Genomic DNA, 11,320 nt, shown 5'->3' with positions numbered 1-11,320 from the left:
TTTATTTATAAATCAGCTAAAACTGCCAAAGCCCGTCCCCGCGGCTTGGAACCGTCTCCTGGCGTTCGAACCCAAACCTCAGCGGGTTTTCGTTTGAATTTGGGATTGAACCGCGTGAACTAGGCTAGGAAGCCCCGAGTTCCAGATTGCGCAGACCCTGCCCTGCGCACTCCTAGGCAGGCTGTTTGATGCACGCGCCTCTTTTGAATTCGGGGCGAGGTTTCGTAGTGGCACGTCACAATGCCGTGCGGTTAAAAAAAGGAAAAAATAAAATAAAATCAACATTATCCTTTCAGTCTCCAACGGGCTGTGAGGTTTTTTTTTCTCTCGCTCCATTGATCAGTTTTGCTGATGTTCCTGCTTTTCTTCCAAATCTTCTTCTCCTCCTCCTCCTTTTTCAGCTGCTTTTTCTGCCTCCTGGGCTTTTTTCTTCCTTAACCGCTCAGCGTTTGTGATGGACATCGGATGCAGGGGGAAAAAGCCAGAAAGACCTAAACATTTAAAATATATATATATATTTAAAGAAATGCATCACTCCATGCATTGAGCATCATTTGCAAATGTAATAGGAAAAATATCAAGCACACGGGGAGCCCAGGAGTTATTGTGGCCATACCGGGAATTTTGCCATTGAGGAAGGCCTTGCATGACTGCACCCAACTTTACAGCCACTTTTGCTGCAGTCATTAAGCGAGACATCGCACGACTTGCAACATTCCATCGGCTTCCCCATCTTTGTAAGTCGCTCGTAGTCGCTATAATGGTCTAGGGCCTCCTGCTTGAGCAGGGGGCTGGACTAGAAGACCTCCAAGGTCCCTTCCAGCTCTATTCTGATTGATTGAAAAGGGTATAGATTCTCCTGCTTGAGCAGGGGGCTGGACTAGAAGACCTCCAAGGTCCCTTCCAGCTCTATTCTGATTGATTGATTGAAATGGTCTTGTGACTAACTTATCAGCTGCAGTGATTCGCTTAACGACCGATCCCCTTTTGTGACCTTCTGACAAGCAATGTCAGTGGGGAAGCCAGGTTCAATTAATAAGCGGGTTACTAGCATATCAGCTGCAGGGATCCACTTAACACCAGTGGCCAGGAAGGTCGTAAAATGGGGCAAATGTCTCGCTTAACAAATGTCTCGTTTAACGACAGAACTTTCAGGCTCCACTGCGGTCGTTAAGTCGAGGGCAACCTGTGATCCAAACCAAAGGGGTGCATTTACCCATCAGTTTTTCCACCGGCTTGGTCAAGGTGGCTCCGTAAGCAAACCAGTGTTTGAAGCGGTCGAAGTTGATCCCCACGATCTTCTCGCCGTAGCGGTTGGGCAGAGGGTCGTAGCAGCCGATCTGCTCCAGATACTTGCCGTCCCGGGCGCGCCGGTTGTGCGCGGCTACGATCCGGTAGAAAGGCCGGTTGGTGCAACCGCCGAGGGATAGCCGGATGACCACCCGGACACTGCGGTACTTCTTCAGCAGGGGGCGTCCTGTTGGGAGGAAATTGGGGGCAGACATCCTCAGTCAGCAATCGAGTTAGATCTCAGCTTACAACAATTCATTTAGTGGCTGTTTGAAGTTACAACGGCAACAATGACCATGGTTCAGCCTGTGTTCTCTCCCTCTTCCATTTCCTGCTATAACTGCTATGTGTTGGAGCCCGCTGTATGGGCATGGAGATATATAAAGCATTCTGTAATGCCACTTACCTAGTTGAACCATGATGTCCTTTTCCAGCAGAGAAAGGGGGGAAAAAAACCAGGGTAACGGAGTCCAGATGGCTGCTGGGAAAGAGCAGAGGGATTAAAAAAACCAAGTTTTTGCAAAATGGTATTTTTATTTAAAACCAGAAGGGAAAGAGGCTCCAAGGAAGCTGAGAGGCGATTCACACAACCAATGTTTCTCAACCTGGGCAACTTTAAGCTGGGTGGACTTCAACTCCCAGAATGCTGGCGGGGGGATTCTGGGCGTTGAAGTCCACGCAGCTTAAAAGTTGAAAAACTGAAATCAACCCTACAAATATAAAAACATAAATAAAGGTGGTTCTTGACTTACGACAGTTTGTTTAGGGACTGTTCAAGGTTACAACAGCACTGAAAACAAGTAACTTCTTGCACCCAGGTTGCAAAGCAGCGAGCTGCACCTGTTGAATTTCTGCAGCATTGCAAGCAGCCCTGCAAGAGGGAAAGCGGAGCCACTCGCTTTTTGCAAGGCGCTGATTCAACGGGAGGAGTTCCCCCCCCCGCGCATGCCGTGCAATTGTGGCAGCTTCTTGCAAAAGGCAGCCCGCAATTCAACCGATGCAGTTGATCCAAGTATTATTATTATTATTTTTATGGTCCGAGATGAATAAGCTGCACCTGGTGACTCTCCGCCTTACCTGCAAAGGTAAGCCGCGATCCCGGACCCAGTGGCCCGGAAAGAGCGATCCTTCGATCCCCGGGAGCTTCCCAACCAAAACCCACGCCGATCCAGCGCAAGCCTCAAGCGCATGCGCGCAGCCCCGGGAATCCGGGCCGCCCAATCAGATGGCGCCTTCGGAGGTGCCCTTTCTCGTCCGCTATATCCTCGACTACGCATGCGCCTCTCTGTCGCGGAGAAGACGTAATCGCGCCGCGCGTCGCTTTTCCTCCCACGTTGCTATGCAACCGTTAGCCTACTTGAATGGAGGCCCGAGAGCCTTTGAGCCTAGTTGGTGCGTTATTACACAATTGTGAATTACCATGACAGGCGGTTTATTCACAAGAGTATATTAAGCATTATTGTATGTGTTTATTTTCGGGCAGGTAAGCAGGTTTCCTCCAACCTGCTGGCTTTTGCAAATGGGGAACTACCATCCCCATAAGCCCCAGCCTGGCAAATCTAAGGATTAGCCCCCCCCCCCCTCAAGCCGCCAGAAAGGAAGAGTTCAGCCTGGCTACCAATCCTGCATTTTGACTCCTATTTCTATTACTATATTATTATTTTATATAATATGTGAATTATATATATTTGATATATGTATTTGATATATATTATATACATACTGGAGTATTTGGGATGTTTGCTGATGTCTCCGTCCATTCATCCATTATCTATCTATCTGTCTGTCTATCTATCTATCTATCTATCTATCTATCTATCTATCTATCTATCTATCTATCTATCATCTATATCTATGTCTGTCTATATCTGTCTGTCTATCTATCTATCTATCTATCTATCTATCTATCTATCTATCTATCTATCTATCTATCTATCTATCTATCTATCTATCTATCTCTACCTACCTACCTACCTACCTACCTATTTATCCCTCCATCTATCCTTAAATCGCAGTCATTTCTTTCCAAGAAATGAAATAAATACAGCCAGAAAGATAATCTACTCTTTATTTCCCCTCTTAAGATCAGGTCATGGGTAAAAAAAAAAAATCTATTTATTTGCCTAGGAGTCGATAACAACTTCATGGTGCACAATAATTTTTAAAAACTTGATTTTTTTTATTTATTTCTAGGGCTTTTTAGGTGGAAGAGAGAACAAGGTTTCTGCAATCATGGAGAAAAACCCTACCTTAATGAGTAAGGGGATAAGTGAGCTGCGGAAGACGAGTTCCCCACAGCAGACCCTTTTGTGGACTCGTCCCGTCAGTGAGAAAATCCACCCCAGTAAAGCATTTCATGCGGTCAGGCTTTATTATGAGAAACAGGTAGGCAATGCCTCCTGCTTGGTTTGCAAAAGGGCCATTAGTCGTATTAATATTTGGAAAGGTATTAATACAGGTAGTCCTTGACTTATGGCCTCAACGGAGCCCAAGGTTTCTGTTGCTAAGCGAGACAGCTGTTGCCCCATTTTACAATCTTTCTTGCCACAGTGCTTAAGTGAATCACTGGAGTTGTTGAATTATTAACAAGGTTGTTAAGTCAACCCAGCTCCCCTCCTTGACTTCCCTTGTCAGAAGGTCACCAAAGGGGATCACATGACCCCTGGACACCGCGACCCTCAGAAATATGAACCAGTTGCCAAGTGAGATGCTGCAATGGTCGTAAGTGTGAAAAACGGTCCTAAGTCACCTTTTTCAGTGCCGTTACAACTTTGAATGATCACTAAACAAATTGTTGTACGCCGAGGACCACCTGTTTGCTCAGTTAACGCCATTTCCTAGGTCTTCCTGCTGCTCCGAATCCTAAAATCACAATCTGCGTAGTGTAAATCCCGTAGCTTAGTTGAAAACACTTCCAAGTGTCTCCAAAATCTCCTTTGGTCTCCAAAATAATATCCAGAATCAGAATAACAGAGCTGGGAGGGACCTTGGAGGTCTTCTAGTCCAGTCCCCTGCTCAAGCAGGAGATCCTATATACCATTCCAGATAAGCGGCTATCCAATTTCTTCTTAAAAACCTCCAGTGATGGAGCACCCACAACTTCTGGTGGCAAGCTGTTCCACTGGTTAATTGTCCTCACTGTCAGGGAATTTGTCTTTAATTCCAGGTTGCTTCTCTCCTTGATTAGTTTCCATCTGTTGTTTCTTGTCCTGCCTTCTGGTGCTTTGGAGAATAATGTGACCCCCTCCAGCCCCTCACATACTGGAAGACTGCTATCATGTCCCCCCTAGTCCTTTTCACTAGGAAGGAAAACTCTCCAGGGTCTTTCCAGTCTCCAGCTCGTCCTTTGGTTAAAGTTGGAGAAACCTCCTGCTTACCAATAAGCGGAGGGAGTTGAGTCTTAACTTTCTCTCCTCTCCCAGGCTGAGCAGCAGAGGAAGACTTCCAGCGTATCCAGTGATTTTTCTGACTCGGCGGTGCTTCAGAGCTGCTTCCTGAAACGGCCAGGATGTCCTCAGTATTGCCACCAGGCCACATCAGCCTCCCTCGGTAAAACTCATCATCGACTTGTCACTTGCTTGGCCTCCATGATGCCCCCGCCCACGGCTTGGCGGGTGGTCAGCGAAATCGCACAGTAAAAGGGGTCCTTATGATCCCAAATTTCCCTTTGCTAGGCGAGACCGTTGTGAAAATGCATTTTGCCCCTTTCCTCGCCACTCAGTGAATCGCTGCGGCAGTTAAGTTAAGAACCGGTTGTTAATCGACTTTGCTTGTCAGAAGGGGAATCATGTCTCAGACACACACACACATGCACACACACCGGGATGCTGCGACCGTCGTAAATACGAGGCAGTTGCCCAGCGTCTAAATTTTGATTGCATGACCCCTAGGCGTGCTGCGAGGGTCGTACGTGTAAAAAAAAAAAAGGTCCTACGTCACTTTTTAAAGTGTTGCCACTAAATGAACTGTTGTAATTCAAGGACTACATGTATACTTTTCGTGCTAATGCAAACCGTAGTTTAGTGCTGTGTGAACCCACAGTTTTCAAACTTAATGCTAGAATTACATAGAATCTCGGGGCTGGGAGGGACCTTGGAGGTCTTCTAGTCCAACCCCCGGCCCAAGGCAGTTAATACCATCCCAGACGTGAAAGAGTCAGAACTGGATTCTCTCTCCTTGCTGTCCCCACCTCACCCCATTCCTCTCCCCAGCAGAGAGCAGCATTTTAAAGTCTGGGGATCTCCCATCCAACCTCAGCACCATGAGTCTGACTTCCCAGATCTCCCTGGAAGACTGGAATTCCCTTATCCAAAATCCCGAAGTTTGGGACTCGAGAAGTCGCATCAGATGTAAGTGTCTTTGTCTGGCTTCAGTGACAAGGTTTTCTTCCCAGAACCTTCCCAAAACCAGGAGAGATTTATAGCATTAAAGCAGCATCGGTCCTTCCTGTGGGGAATAATAATCTATGCTTCTGTTTAATCATTAATCTTTATCATACTTTCTTCACATTAAGAGAATCCTCTATATTATTTCAATTTTAATTTTATGCCTAAAGGGAGGAAACACTTTTCCTAGTTTTGATATTTTACTAACTTTTAACAAATACTCAAATATTATACATAAAGGGGATAAAAAAAAAAACCCCTTCATTTTAAACCCAGAACACAAAACTACATTAGCGCTTACATTCAATTATATATATCACTCCACTATAAGTCCTTCTCTCCGCCAACTCCACTCCCTTCTAGCATTGATGATGTTACCTAGTTGGGTCATGAAACGTCTGTAAGAAAGGCACCAAACTCAGAGAGCACCAAGGACCCCACCGTCCTATTCCTCTCCTCCTCCTCCTCCTCCTCCTCCTCCTCCTCCTCCTCCTCTCCATAACCCCCATTCCCTTCTAGCACTGATGATGTTACCTAGTTGGGTCATGAAACATCTGCAAGGAAGCCACCCAACTCACTGAGCATCACAGTTCAACCCCAGAGTTACAAATCTTTTCTTCTATAGGCCAGCCTCTGTTTCCTCCCCCTTTTCTTCTATAGGCCAGCCTCTGTTTCCTCCCCCTAACCAAAAGGGGGCACCCCACAACCTTTTGGAGCAGCCTGCCTTCTTCGGGTTGGCTTTGAGTGACGTTTCTCTCTCTCTTTCCACCTTTCCCAGTTTGTCACTCTTTGTCCTCGGAAGTCGTGCTGCCCAAGTGGAAGAGCTTTACCGAAGGCATCGTCCCCCCCAGCAACATTAAAATCCGCTCCGGGAACAAGATGCCATGGTACATCCCTGTACTTCACGAGAAGGTGAGGATTTGAACCCGGCAGCCAAACGGAAGGAACGACTTTCCCCGGAGATGTTTTGGGACAGGATCGGGAGAGAGAGCTGTGTTCGCCCACGGAAGGCCCAAAATCGGGAGTCGCCTGGCTCCTTTTCCGACTGGCAAAGTTTATTAAAATCAGGATTTTTTTTTTTATTAAAGACAAACGTCTTGCGGGGCAACTCCACGGGAAGTCCTCGGTTTACAACACTTCCTTTAGTGAAGGGAGCAGTTTGCAGGGAACAGGCGGGGCTTGTTCCCCTTCCGAGTCCCGTGGAGATCTAACAGTGGGAAATCTGGACGCGGGGTGGGGGGTGGGTATTTAAGATTAAGCGGGGGACGTTCGGCTGAGGAATTTTGGTTCCCTTCCCAGGATGTGAGTCTGAATAAGATGGGAGAGGAATTGGCCCGCCTCGCTCCTTACGAAGCCGAGTGCACCCGGAAGGATGCCGTCATCGCGGTCCTGCGGGAAGAGGTCGAGGCAATGCAGAAACAGCTGGAGCAGCTGCAAAAATGGCAGGCCACGTTTTTAGGGAGCACTTCGATTGAGGTAGCCGCCCTCTCTTTCTTTGCTTCTTTATCTCGCGCCTGGATAGCTGCCAGGACCTGTTTGCTTTTGGTTTTTTTTTCTTTCCCCCTCCAAGCCACCAAGTTTTCTTTAGCGAGATTTATGAATGGCAGTAGCAATAGGCTTATATGCTGCTGCCCAGCCCTCTCTAAGCGGTTGCTTGCTTTCCAAATCTTCTTTTCCCCCAAGGCTGCAGAATGGGGCTTCAGCCAGCTGCTGGGCACCAGCTCCTTGTTGCAGCCGGAATGGAAGAGCACTCCCTCCCTCCGTCTGGATCTGGCGGATGAATCCAGCCAGGAGTTTGAGCGTCTGAAAGCGTTGCTGAGCCAATCGGAGCAGAAGCTGGACTCGAAAGCCTTGATCCTGAAGAAGGAGCTCTTGAAAGACCAGGAGGAGCTGGAACAGATGGAGAAGGAGGTAAGGACGCAAAAAAGGTGGTGGTGGTGGTGTTGCCAAGAGGGATGGGAAGCGATCTGGAGAAGTGCGTGGACGGGATAACAGTACGAACAAATAAATAACAACGCAACCACAATCGCGACGGTGACGGTTCTCTTCCGTTTCCCCGCCTCTCGCCTTGGGCGGAAAAAAGAGCCTGGTGGAGCTGGAGGACGACAATCTTTCGAGCAGCGACTCGAAATTGGGGGAAGGGGAATCGAGCGACCGGGAGGAATCGGAGAGCACCTTGATCCTCTACAAGCTGTTGGAGTTCCAGAAAGTGAACGAACTCCTGTACGAAGAGCTGCAGAAAGCGCGGAACGAGTACGAGCTGGCCACAGGTACCTCCAGAAAGCTCGAGAACCTGGAGTGGAAAAAAGCTCGAGAACCCGGAGGCGGCTCTGGCATTTCCCTTCAGTGTCAGGGAGTTGGGAAAGGGGGAGCTGCTGGGAAATGTTATTTTTTATTTATTGATTGATTGATTGATTAATAGAATGATAGACCTAACAGAGATGGAAGGGACCTTGACCCAACCCTCTGCTCAAGCAGGAGACCCTATGAGGGTCTTCTAATCCAGCCCCCTGCTTTAGCAGGAGACCCTCTATCATTCCGGGCAAATGGCTGTCCTGTCTCTTCTTAAAAACCTCCAGTGATGGAGCACCCACCACTTCTAGTGGCAAGCCGTTCCCCTGGTTAATTGTCCTCACCACCAGGAAATTTCTCCTTAGAGTCCGTTGGGGGAATAAAAGGCGAAGAAGGGAAGTATGGGTGGAAAAAATGTGGGTGGGTGGGCTTCACCGGCTGCCTTACCCTTGCTTCTCCAGGCGCGATTTCATCCCTGCAGAGACAGTTGTCTTTTGAGGAGTCCCAACTCCGGAAAGCTCATGTGGATCAAGAGTCGTTGCAGAAGGAACTCCGGGAACGAGGCGAACAGCTGGAGGCCATGTCTAATAAGGTTGGTCCGTGGGCTTGGGCTGCAGGAGACTGAGGTCCGTGTGTCAAGAATGAAACTTCGGCAGCTACATGCCTCTTGGTTTCTTCCTGCCATTAGAGTTGGGTGGGAGGTGTTGCTTTAAAAGTGTTTAGATGGAGAAATGAAACTTTGTCGATTCTGCTGAAGAAGAGCCTGATTCACTTCCAAGGACACTGAAGCAGGTGTGGGAGAAAAGCAACTGGTTCCTATAACAGAGGGAAATTGTTTAGTGACTAGATAAAAGGAGAGAGAGGGATCAAATCCAAGCAGCTTTCTTGTTTTTTATACATCCCTTTAAAAAAAAAAAAACCCTGCTCATTGGAAATCCCCAGTGCGGGAACTTTTCCCCCAAATTCTGCCTTTCCTTCTTAGTTTTGCAACTTGCGGGAGGAGAGGAAACACAAGGAAATGATGGGGTCCATCGAGAGAGATAATTGCGAACTTCGACAGGTAAGGGGAACCCCCCCCTCCTTGGATATCTACCTGTGGATTTCTGCTCCTGGTTAGGTGGACTCGGTGGACCCAGATCAACTGCTCCTATTCCTATTTTAGGCATGCCCTGAAAAAGACCCAGAATTGACTGCCCATTTTTTCCTTTCCCCCCTCCTCCTCCTTCCTTCTCCTGTTCGCAGGAGGTGACCAAACTGGAAGCCCAGCTGGCGGACCGTGACCAGACCATCCACTCTTTACAAAGCAACGTCCAGCAGCTTCAGTCGGAGCTCCTGGTGAACCAGCAGCGCAGCGGGAAGCAGTTGAGCAGCCAGAACGAACTCCAGAAGCAGCTGGAGATTTTGCAACGGGCGGAACAGCAGACCAGAGTCACTCTGGAGAGCGTCAGCGCCCGGGTAAGACCGGCCCCCGAGGCAGTAGGAGGCAGCGTCGCAGGATGTCCCTTTCTCCGTTAACCCTTCCCTCTTTCTCTCTCTCTCTCTCTTTTCTTCGAAAGTTTGAAAGATTCCGCAGCAAAATTATCCAAGCTGCTTACAGCACTCCGGGCACCAAGTCTCCACAGGCTGAAATCACCGACGAGGAGGTTTTAGAGGCCTTGCAGGTAAGAGGGTGGAAAGGCAGTGGTGGCTGGGGGGGGGGGGGGAAAGACCCACGGCACTCCCCTCCCCGCTGTTCCTAACGGACGCCCCTGTCTTTCAGAAAATCATAACCGACCGTCTCGACTTCCACCAAATGTTGAAGCAGAAAGGGGTAAAAGTCCCGTCGCTCAGCTCCGAGCCTGCCCCGCCGACGACTCACAAGAAAAAAGCCGGAGGAAAATAAGAAATCCACCCACCCCCTTTAAAAAAAAAAATCTCTTGAATTTCTCATTCTACTCCTTTTCCAGTCTCCAATTAAACGACGGCACTCGTGATTTTTCCCCCCCCCCTCCTTTCCTTGACAGTGAAAACAAGCAGGCGATGGAGATCGCTCCAAATTTGGTCCCCTTCTTTGACCCAGGAAATCTGGCCAAATGCTGGCTTGAAGCTGACCGATGTAATCATTGCCCGCCAAAGTTGGTTAAATTGAAGGGCTTGGGTTAAATCTGTTCTCCATTTCCATCCCATCAACCTCGCAAAGTTGTTGGAAGTCATAACGTCTTGACGACGGAGTTTTAGCGTAGATAAAACACCTGGCCAGGCTACAGACCTTCGATTCTGAATTCTATCTTGATTGATTTTTTTCAATTCCAAATTTAAATCTCTTCATTAAACTAGACATATACCCAATTCCAGCAACCGTTCCTTACATGTTTTAGCCTCCAGTCCCCTGATCCTCTTTGCTGCTCTTCTCTGCACTCTTTCTAGAGTCTCAATATCTTTTTTACATTGTGGTGACCAAAACTGGATGCCGTATTCCAAGTGTGGCCTTACCAAGGCCTTGTAAAGTGGTATTAACACTTCACCTGATCTCGATTCTATCTTTCTGTTCATGCAGCCTAGCACTGTGTTGGCTTTTTTGGCAGCTGCAGCACACAGCTGGCTCCTATTTAAGGGATTGCATTTAAGGTTGAATTGTCTTTTTTTTTTTTAAATGGAGTTGATGATGAAAATTTTGCCTAGCTAGATGGGACAGTCTGCCGCGCGCTATGCTGCTTACACATCCGAGAAATGTTTAAAACCATCTTTTGCATCTTCCCAGCCGAAGAGTCTAGCAATGTTATTTATTTTAAAGCCACAACTTTACTGTGGCTTTAAATTATTTCAAATTTTGTGGGTGGGTGTGTGTGTGCTAAAGACCACCTTGGGCTTCTTGACTGGTGGATGTTTTGCCAAAGGAAGGCAGCCAGGCATATTTTCCTTCTTGTTCTGCCCACGTCCTGAAACTTTTCAATTCGGAAAGACGGCAAGGATTCAACTCCGTCAAGGGAACTCTAGCCATCCAGGTCTCTCCGGCCAGCATCTCCTCGGATTTTCCCACGACGCCCCTCGGAGGCGATAAACGGGTTAGAATCCAGAACTGGAACTTTCAGAACGATTTGAAATGAAACGGACCTTTGTCGTCCTTGAATCCTGACTCCGGATCCTTGCCCGGTTCCGAACGGACACAGATGGACGTGCTGCTGACCCCTCGCTTGCATTTGTAGGCCGAAGGATGAGAGGTTTGCAGGAAAAAGACAAACCACGATAAAAAAAAAATGCAGGCTACTTTCCTGCCTTCTCCTCTCCTCTTCATCATCCTCTCCACCCTTCAGGGTAAAAGTCTGATAAATGGTGAGTTGCTTTGACAAACTTAAGAATCTGTCTCCCTGACT

General features: G+C 47.9%; 2 protein-coding genes across 4 annotated transcripts; one reads left to right on the top strand and one right to left on the bottom strand.

Annotated features, from left to right (window-relative positions):
* Window position 1: 1 nt before the first annotated feature.
* Window positions 2-2,469, bottom strand: MRPS16 (mitochondrial ribosomal protein S16). Of its 3 annotated transcripts, none has more exons than XM_015818852.2 (4): window positions 2,368-2,469; window positions 1,697-1,771; window positions 1,217-1,477; window positions 2-491 (listed from the first exon to the last, which is right to left on the bottom strand). In XM_015818852.2, exons 2-4 carry the CDS (start codon window positions 1,707-1,709, stop codon window positions 340-342), a joined length of 426 nt encoding a protein of 141 aa, XP_015674338.2. In that variant the 5' UTR covers window positions 1,710-1,771; window positions 2,368-2,469; the 3' UTR covers window positions 2-339. The 3 variants fall into 3 exon arrangements, with proteins under 3 accessions (XP_015674338.2, XP_029140494.1, XP_029140495.1); XM_029284661.1 differs by having other exon boundaries at window positions 1,697-1,768; XM_029284662.1 differs by lacking the exon at window positions 2,368-2,469 and adding an exon at window positions 2,043-2,051.
* A 1,053-nt stretch (window positions 2,470-3,522) lies between these two features.
* CCDC27 (coiled-coil domain containing 27) lies at window positions 3,523-9,849 on the top strand. The gene is made up of 12 exons (XM_029284665.1): window positions 3,523-3,675; window positions 4,713-4,839; window positions 5,502-5,639; window positions 6,454-6,587; window positions 6,975-7,151; window positions 7,359-7,586; window positions 7,759-7,945; window positions 8,429-8,559; window positions 8,950-9,027; window positions 9,210-9,422; window positions 9,524-9,628; window positions 9,727-9,849. Exons 1-12 carry the CDS (start codon window positions 3,523-3,525, stop codon window positions 9,847-9,849), a joined length of 1,794 nt encoding a protein of 597 aa, XP_029140498.1.
* Window positions 9,850-11,320: the final 1,471 nt, after the last annotated feature.

The sequence above is a fragment of the Protobothrops mucrosquamatus genome, unplaced genomic scaffold (genome assembly GCF_001527695.2).
Source record: "Protobothrops mucrosquamatus isolate PMUCROS unplaced genomic scaffold, P.Mucros_1.0 scaffold805, whole genome shotgun sequence".
Classification (NCBI taxonomy): Eukaryota; Metazoa; Chordata; class Lepidosauria; order Squamata; family Viperidae; genus Protobothrops; species Protobothrops mucrosquamatus.
This window is presented reverse-complemented; position numbering and strand designations above follow the sequence as displayed.